This window comes from Mustela nivalis, assembly GCF_964662115.1.
Source record: "Mustela nivalis genome assembly, chromosome: 14".
NCBI lineage: Eukaryota > Metazoa > Chordata > Mammalia > Carnivora > Mustelidae > Mustela > Mustela nivalis.
The window spans coordinates 24035292-24044878 of NC_139033.1; the positions used below are offsets into that span (position 1 = coordinate 24035292).

The 9587-nt window shown below is 40.0% G+C and overlaps 1 protein-coding gene across 5 annotated transcripts in view; it reads left to right on the forward strand.

Moving 5' to 3' along the window:
* The window catches only part of CYB5A (cytochrome b5 type A), a 37240-nt gene extending 28129 nt beyond the window's left edge, over positions 1 to 9111 (forward strand). The window contains exons 2-6 of one of the 5 annotated variants that reach the window (XR_014302676.1): positions 206 to 334; positions 2972 to 3001; positions 5949 to 5972; positions 7034 to 7068; positions 8741 to 9111. Coding sequence is in view for 4 of the 5 variants with exons in the window: in XM_082698686.1 (XP_082554812.1) it covers positions 206 to 334; positions 2972 to 3001; positions 8741 to 9001 (420 nt within the window). In the remaining variant the exon portion in view is untranslated. Of the gene's footprint in view, positions 1 to 205; positions 372 to 2971; positions 3002 to 5948; positions 5973 to 7033; positions 7069 to 8674 lie in introns of all 5 variants that reach the window. The other 4 variants (XM_082698687.1, XM_082698686.1, XM_082698688.1 and 1 more) reach the window with 4 other exon arrangements.
* The last annotated feature ends 476 nt before the right edge of the window (positions 9112 to 9587 follow it).

The window sequence follows — 9587 nt, forward strand, 5'->3', positions numbered from 1 at the left end:
AAGATTTAATGAATTTTCAAGAGGGAAATTAAATACAGAACAGTATGCTCTTTTCATCCACATATTGGATGAATCGTATTCACGCATTGACATCTGAGACTCTAGAGTAGCCTGTTTGGTTAAGAAAACTGGCCACTTCCTTTTAACTTATTTACTTATTAACTTATTATTAACTTATTAACTTATTTATCTGTCCTTCATACAGCATCCTGGTGGGGAAGAAGTGTTAAGGGAACAAGCTGGAGGGGATGCTACTGAGAGTTTTGAGGACGTGGGACACTCTACAGACGCTAGAGAACTGTCCCAAACATACATCATTGGGGAGCTCCATCCGGTGAGTACCTTACTGGGGACCCCACTTCTTGAAGGCTGTGGCTTGACCTCTCTCAAAAATGTAGACTTGCATCTTACAAAACTGAAGTAGTAAAGCAAAAACAATTCCTCCTGACTATATAATACCATTCTCGTCATAAATAATCGACCAGAAATTTCTTTGTATTTCCCTGGTTGCAGTTTTCACTGTCACTTAGAGTCGGGACCCTCTAAACCAAGGCTAGGGGCCAGTGCCTCTCATACTGTGAAGTGTCATGGTGGGGGTCATTGACCCTGCACGGTTTCTTTTTTTTTTTTTTTTTTTTTTGTAACTAAAATGTTTTAAGAAAATTTTCTTTTTCTTTTTCTTTCTTTCTTTTTTTTTTTTTTTTTTAAGATTTTATTTATTTGACAGAGACACAGCAAGAAAAGGAGCACAAGCAGGGGGTGGGAGAGAGAGAAGCAGGCTTCCGGCTGAGCAGGGAGCCCGATGCGGGGCTCGCTCCCAAGACCCTGTGATCATGATCCGAGCCAAAGGCAGGCATTTAACAGCTGAACCACCCAGGCGCCCCTTAAGAAATATTTCTTAAGAAACTCCCTTCTGCTGTCATAATTTGAGAATATTTCAATTCTAAAAAAATGATTAAAAATTTTTAAACCCCTTCTGTTAAATGAATGAACTCTGTCTTCTGTAAAACCCACACATTCTCCTCACTCTTCCTACATGACCCCAGATCTTTAAGAACATCAACTTTGGTGCCAGTCCCCGAACTGACTTGGGGAAAATGCTGCCTAATATAGCTTTTATATAAACCCGGGGCTATAATACGAATTTAGGTCCTTCTGTGACAGTTTTGAATGACAGTATGAAACTTTGCTAATCTGTCAACCGAAGTTATCTGGAGTGTAGCTGAACTCTTGGGAGGAGGTGGTGGAGTTCTCTAAGCAGATAGTGAATCTGTTGCCTGACATTCAGCTGTTCTTACCTCTAGAGAGCACCTGGGTCCCTCAGCACGGTTACGTGGTCTCCTCTCTGCTCCCCTGCTCATGCTGCTTCACCGGAGCTAGCCAGAGGCAGGAGGAGGTGTTGTTAGAAAGGGGCTAATGACTCTGCCTTCGGCTCAGGTCATGATCCCAGGGTCCTGGGATCAAGTCCCGCATCGGGCTCTCTGCTTAGCAGGGAGCCTGCTTCCTCCTCTCTCTCTCTCTGCCTGTCTTTCTGCCTACTTGTGATCTCTGTCTGTCAAATAAATAAATAAAATCTTTAAAAAAAAAAAAGGGGCTAATGAGGGCATGTGGCCTTAGCCTAAGTGTGCATGCTGAGAGACCACTGAAAAGCAAAACCTATATGAAAAGTTTTGTCATTATAATAAAACTCACATATAATTGCCAAATATATTTGCCAATAATTATAATATTGTCATTTATTATAAAACATTTGTAAATACAAATCAACAGGTGTGTCATATAAAATATTAATCAAATAACCTCCCATATACCAATTAGCAAGCTAAGAAATTCAACATTGCTCCCCCACAAAGAAAAGTTTTGTTTCTTGTAATATCCATGAAGGAACGAAAGCTTACAGGCTCTTTAGGAAGGTCTGAAAGTAGGAAATCTGTTCTAGAGCAATCTCCATTGAATGGGGAGGTGGGTTTTTTGTTTGTTTGTTTGGTGGTGGGAGGGGTAACAGTACCCCCTGAGGAAAGAATGAGCTTTCCTTAGCTAGAGAGTTTATTCACCCACATATTTTCATCTTCATCTTCATACTTCACCAAAGTTGAGGTAGTTTTATGGTAACCAGAGGGGGTTCCCTTTAAAATGTTTGATTCTATCCTTATTCTTCCCTTTCTAAACTTGCGGGTGTAGAGGAGGTGGGTTGTGGCTGTGATTACAGCGTTTCTGCCCCTTCTGCCTACTGTGATCCCCTGGAGTCCCCTCTAGGTGACCTTAGTTTGGACTACCTCAGTCAGAGGTTTAAGAAAAGTATAACCCTGGAGCGCCTGGGTGGCTCAGTGGGTTAAAGCCTCTGCCTTCGGCTCAGGTCATGATCCCAGGGTCCTGGGATCGAGCCCCGCATCGGGCTCTCTGCTCCGTGGAGAGCCTGCTTCCTCCTGTCTCTCTGCTTGCCTCTCTGCCTACTTATCATCTCTGTCTATCAAATAAATAAATAAAACCTTTAAAAAAATAAAAAAGGGGAAAAAGAAAGAAAAGTATAACCCTGCAGGGGGAGAGTGCAGGGATTCACCGAGGATGCAGCACCCAGTCGCACGCACAGGTACACACACCTGCGCTCATTTCCGAGGGTAGTGGGGGAGGACCCAGTTCGGTCCGCCCCCAAACTGAAGATCAGAATCCAAGGCTAGTAAATGTGTATGTGCACAAGTGCATAAATGTGATTATCATGGGTGATGTTCTAAACTTGGAACTTTAGACTGAAAATTCATCACTTAATCAGCTATTAACTTTTGCAGTCAAGTCAGATGGATCAGACTTCGTCATGAATAATCTAGATAGAAGGTCCTAAAGTGCTAGTTACTGAATAGCAATGTTTTTTTAAAAAATCTCAATAAAAGTGACTTACTTTTGGATATGGTACTTTTGTAAATGTCCTTTCATTCCACAATGTGCCTTTTTTTTTTTTTTTTTTTTACTGCAGGATGACAGAGCAAAGTTAGCCAAGCCTTCGGTAAGTGTGTCATCTCCAGTGTCTCCGTGGCTGTGCCTGTCTTCACTGTATTTCATACCTGTCAAACTGCAGAACAAGCATTTTTTAGCTATCTGAATGAGACCAGCGTAGGTCTCTCTAGGTTAGATGAACATGTAACCTGTTGACTTAGCAAAATACTTTGTGCATAGATCAGCCATCCTGTTTCATTAGGACTGCTTGTGTGTTCTCTTTATAAGACTCTCAGTACACCATTTTTTCATCTAAGTATAAGTAGATACCTCTTGAAGAGTTACTTTTATGAGTAAGCACTATGCTTCTGATCTCAAAAATTTGACACAAGCCTTATTTTCAGAGAACTTAAAATCTGAGCAGAGCTCTTACTACTTGAGCCTTGGAGGACACTGCCCACGTTTTCTCCATCTCCTTGTCCCTGGGACATAATAGGTGTTAAATAAGTATTTATTGGATGAATTTAATGTTAATCAAAGGAAATAATAACTTTTTGATGCATTTTTCCTTAGGAAAGGAAAACACATTCTGGGGGATATTAATTTTATACCCTGGTTCACTAGCCCTTCTCTCTGAGCTGGTCTTCTCACTTAACGTTTGAAGATAAAGCCATAGTACGAATTGATGACAACAACCAGAGTCCCTGACAAGTACAAGCAGACAGAATAGTTGTTGGCCTGTAATTAAAGGACCATGGAGGAACATTTTGCTTAAACCTTAGAATAAGAGAATAATTTTTCTTTTTTGGTTTCTGTTCTTGCTTTTATTAGAGCCCAACAGTGGGACTCCACAGGGCCTGTATGAAGAACTGGTGAACTCATTTACTAGCTGCTGTTGACAAGACAAAATCAGAGCAGTAAATCCAATAGAGCATAAAGGCCATATTTACCTTCATACCCCAAATGGTACAATATAAGTCTTGATTAATGCTATTTCCTACAAAGCAATTTCATTTATATCCTCTCCTTTCCCTATTCAACAAGTTCAGTGTTGGTGATCTGAGTACTTTGGGAAGATAAAAAATGGACTTCAGAGTTTGAATTGCCTCTGTAACAGTTGCTGAGTCCTCGCTGTTGGGTCATGTGACATTAGCACCTTTTTTGAGGCTACTTTTGGGGTAACAAATCCTGTGATGTGGATAGATTTTGCTTTTTCTGCACAGTCAGGACAGGGAAAAACTATGTATTTTTTTCCTGTTAGGTGTTCAGTGTGTTAATAATCTTAGTGCAAATCATTTAGCTATAATAAAACAAGGATTTGATCAGGCTCATTACATTAACTTAGATTTACTGTAGAGCCAGTCATATCCCAAACAGTGATGCCCACAAACAGAAATTAGCTGAGCTGGTAAGCAGGTCCTCTCCCATGCTGCTCTATTTCTTAAAGACAGACTCATTCCTCTTTTCAAACATACGTGACTTTGCTTGTATCAGCAGAAGTAGGACAAGAACTTGCTGTCTTTTTTAGAGGACATAAGTAAATACAATGGAAAAAAAATACATGACCACTTTTTGGGGTTTATCTTTCTTATACTTCTAGTTTGCCAGAAGAGTGTGTCCTTAGGTATTTCTTTTGGTGTGTGTGTCTCTGTATAACCATCGGTCTATGTCCAGGCTGATACACATAAGCTGTGGTCTGAATTTGTTCATTGCTGCCCCTGAAAATACCTATTTGAACTATGAATAAGAAGCAACAAAGATTATTAGCTTGACCCTGCCCCAAAGAAAACATGGTGTTTAGTTGCCAAAATAAGGTATTTTGTGGAGTTAGAAATGATCCATGTTTAAACAAATTTATATCTTAAATTTGCTTACATGCAGGATATCAGTGGTATCAATACCTTTTTTTGGTTGTGGTTTTCAAATCATTGCAGTTTAAGTGACTTTATTGGGGCCTTATGCTCTCCCTGTGGGATCCATAGACCTTCTACGGAAGGTAACAGTAAAGCTCAGATTTTGCTGCAAGCTTTGACCTTGTTCAGTTCGCACCGCAGAACCATGGCTAGCGCCCGTCCCAGCTGCAGCTGGTGCAGTTTCTTAAACGTCTTCTGTAGGCTCCAAGGCGTCAGTGTCCCTGATATTTTTAGGAAAGCTTCCAATTAAGGAATAGGCTGAAGTAGATGAATGTATAAATGAGATGATTTTGCTTTACAAAAACTTGATGAACTTTGCATGATTTTATATATAGCTTCTCATGTACTGATGGAATTATTAATTTTTGCTATGTGAAATTGAGCCCCTCAAGGTCATAGAGTGAACAAGTGGCAGAGCCTGTAGTAAAAAAAACATGGTCTTTTCTGCCTGTTGGTTGTTGACATATTTGTTAGTTACACCCAGAGGCCCAGCTTGGGCCCCTCAGACCATTGGACGGGCAGGACAGTTTCAGTTTCCTTTTTCATCAGTGTGGTAAGTGGTAATTCAACTTGCTTTAACTCTCAGGCATCTCTGGGTTAAGAGCCTAACAGATAATAAACACTCAGAAATGTATATAATCTTTGTCGTTGCTGGCAGTGATGGTGCCCTAACAGTTTCAGCATTAACGCTAAAGGCAGTGATGGAAGCTGGGGGAAGGCTAGGCCAGCCTGGTTTCCATAGAGTTGTCCGCATGTTGGTAAAATGCACGTGCTTGGTATAACAAAATAACAGATTTGTGTTTGCCTTGTTTACTATTCTGGGCTTAACTTTCTGTTGTGACAATAATGTTTCACTCTCAGTGAGCCTTTGTGCTCCAGTTTCAGAGCTTATTGCGTCTTCTAGTAGCGGAGTAACCGTTTCGTGTGGTCCGGGGACTTCTGGTAATCCTCGTTACTGTTACTCATCCACGCCAAGTGTAAAAAATACTCTTGCAGTAGCTACGAATACTTTTGTAGTCACTAAGATTTAACATTGCTTAGAAAGATAATAAATGTGTGAAGTTTTCTTTTTAAATGACTTATTTTTCCCCCCTATTGTGTCAGGAATCTTAAAGGCCGTATTTCCAGGTTTGTGGGTCTCCTAACTGATTTGCTTGCTCTTCCCTAACAGTTTTGTGCCTTTTCACTGGGTTTCTCTAACGCGCTGGCTCGCTGTGTATAGCTTTGCCTCACTGCGGAGTGTGGGTTGTTTTGCTAATGGCTTATCTTGTGCTTTGGGAAACTGCAGAGATGAGCTTTCAGATGAAGCTACCTTACTTATGGCTACCTTCCTCTGAGGCACTAATACTTTTTGCTGGTGTGAAATTTCTAAAGAGTGCTTCTTAGCTTTCAAGTCCAGAAAAGTGTATTTTTCCTCAGGCCTTAGTTATTCATCTGTTTGGGGAAGTGTGTATTTTTTTAGAGCCAAAATTAGTTCACTTATATGGTACTGATAGAACTTCTCTCAGAAAGTTCTGGAAGGCAAAATAAGCCAACTGTGAAAGACCCCAGGACACACAAAGGCCGTCCTTATTTGGAGGTTTCTTGGCCAGTGACCTTGTGAGGTCAGTTCCTGAGGCCTCCACTTTTTAGAGTTGTCTGGTCAGAGTTAGAGAAGGCCAGGAAAGGTGGTGGTCCACAGTGTGGTGATTTAAATGACAGTTCTTATTTTTTCTCTTCTTGGTTGACATGCCTTTTAATACAACTTGGGTACATTTTTACTTCAGATAAAAATCAAATGAAATAATTGATTTTACTGAAGGTTTCATTTATGCTTTTAAAGAATTAAACTTCTCTTCCTCAAGGTAGTCATGGGGTTATGTGCCCATGTACATGATATCTGTTTTCAATTTTACATTATTCAGATGTGTACTGTGTAGAAGATATTTTATGTCGCCTATTTTTAACATTTTTTCAAATTATCTAGGTTATGTTTGTAAGTAACTTAAATACACATGATTTTTAAATCCTTTTCTTCTAAAAATGGTGAAATTAGGCCTTTTAGTGAAAAGTTTATGTTATAATTTTCCCTTCCAATGCATTTTGAAGAATGTACTGAGTATTGTGATCTTATTTTAAAAGAAGTTCTTAATCAATTGAATAAATGTTCAGATGTTCCCTTTAAGTTCACTTTTTCTCTTGTGTTTCAGGAAACTCTCATTACTACTGTTGATTCTAATTCCAGGTATGTCGTAGTTTTCTCTTAAACTGATCAGAAGGCCAGTGGAATCAGGGTGTGATTAGGGCTCTTCCCCACCTGAGGACTCAGGGTCCCACTGCACCCCCTCTCAGTGGACAGCCCAGGGTCTTCGCCACTTGGCTCCCAGATGACTGAGGACACCCCCTCAACTGTCAGAGAGCTCAGCCTCTGGACATTCTTCAGAACAACCCCAGATCTCTCCCTCCAGCTGCGGACTGAATAGATTAGGTCTCCTTTCCTCCAGGGTCGTCCTCTGGCCTACACAGTCTTTTACTGTCCAGGCAAACGTGCTCTCTCATTCAGTATATGGTCCATTTCTTAAATTGTAGTGATTATTTCTCCCTGAGCCTCAGCTCAGCATTCCTTTAAGTATAACATGAACTCTTGGTCTAGGGACTGGATTTCTGTGTCACAGTCCAAGATCCTATTAACATTTGTGACAGCTCTACCATATCATCTTGCATAACCGCATGTATCTCTTGGTGGACAGAGAGATTTGGCCCCAAGCTCAAAACCACACATTTGTGCCAATTTTATTTCACCCTGTCAGATGTAACTGAGCCAGTCTGCTGGGGTTCTGGTACGTTCCCTGTATTCAGGCAGTAGTCCTTCACCATACGTTTGTTGGCAGGTCAGTTTCCTTCTAAATGGAAACTGAAAACCTCAGCAAGATGGAAGTGATTTTTGTAATCCTTTTGCAGTTTAGATCTTTTTATTGAACTCAGTCTTTGTAGGGGTTGGTGTTTGAAGAGTATTAGAGGATAGTAAGTTTATGACAGAAAATATATTTTATAGGCATTATCTGGCTTAATTCACATTTTACAGCTTGTATTATTTTGTTTTCTAAGAAACTATAGGTTCATATCTAAATTGAAGATCATTCTAGTTTTGTCTCTGGTTTGATCTGTTATCTGTCATTTATAGTCAATGAAAAATTCTAGGCACCAGGACTGAAACAGTATGTAAGTTAGGGATTTTTCTGCATTTATACCTATGAACCACAGATTAAGTAGTTTGGGCACGCGGTTTCTTAATGTGGTAAATCTACTATGCGTGGATAAATATTAGATTTTCAAAACAGAATCACGGAACATAGCGCTGTGGTGCTCATAGCGGCCTTAATAAAATCCTATGACTCAAACTCCTTAACTTCACAGTCCGGGAGATGTGCTTTTTCTCTTGGTTGTAAAGCTTGCTGATGGCTCTCCTAAGATGAGAACCTTGATTTTCTTGTTCTCAGTTTAGCTATTTTAAATTCTTAACATATGTAAGTAGAATAAAACCTGTAAGGAATATTTGCTTTTGTGAACCTGTGATACATAACCCAGAGTTGGTGTCCTTAGGTAAGTCGCTATTTGTAGGGAGCATCTGTTGGGGGAGCGATTGATAGCTCTTTGTGTAAGTTTAGAGAAATAGGTTTAAGTGGCCTAGGGATAGGGATCATTAATTTTCTTACAAAGCTAGAGCCCTTGCTGGTATACTAGGGCATGTGTTGCACTCATGTTGCTTTTAGCAACTCAGAGTTGACGTTTCATCCAGGCAGATTACAGAGGTAGTACAGACATGCCACAGTGATTTTCATGGTAATTAGAAGGAGCAAAGGTTTTGAGTCCCGTGCGTCAAACGTCATGCAAGCATTATTGCCGTTTCTTTCCAGCTGGTGGACCAACTGGGTGATCCCAGCCATCTCGGCGCTTGTGGTGGCTCTGATGTATCACCTCTATACCGCGGAAGATTAAACACATTCTCAGAAGCCAAGGAAAGAGGAGACTGCTTTGGACCAGGGAGAAAGAAGCCAATGTTAACTGCTTCAACTGACAGAAACCTTCACCTGAAAAATAATTTTAACATACCTGTTTCCCTTTTCTCCTACTTCGAACCAAACCAAAAAGAACTCTTCTGTTCTTTCTACTCCTGAACTCTTAGAATGTGCCTTTTGTTCATCAACTTTTTTTGATGTTTCATCACTACATAATTTACTTATTGTAAGCATGATCTTTTAAAAATATATCTGGCTTTTAAAATATACCACCATGTTTGCCTGTCTATTTGGTATATAACTGTACCAACATTTAGAATCTCATTATTTAGCAGACTCATTTAATGTGCTAATTGTTCAGACTCAAGTAGTCTCTAATGAAGTGAGATGGACAGTGTCCTTAGATCTCTCCTTGGGTGGCTTTCTGTCTCCCTCAAGCCAGTACTGCCTGCTCCAGCATAGTTTCCTTTCCCAGGGAATTAAGAAAAGCTCAAAAATGAAGATTTCTAATTGTTCTACTTGAAATAGATGATAAAATGAGAAGGTGACGTGTAGGACCTATGAAAAAGACTCTCATCTCTTCTATGATTAAAAACTACAGTCAACGTAAAAGGAAACCTGTGAACCATGAGAGGACATATTAACTGTTCCCTCTCACAGACTAAAAATTTACTGAAGAGATTCTCAGTCATATAGGTTCTAAAGTTTAAAAAAAAATCCTCATTCAGAGGCAAAAACTTTATAT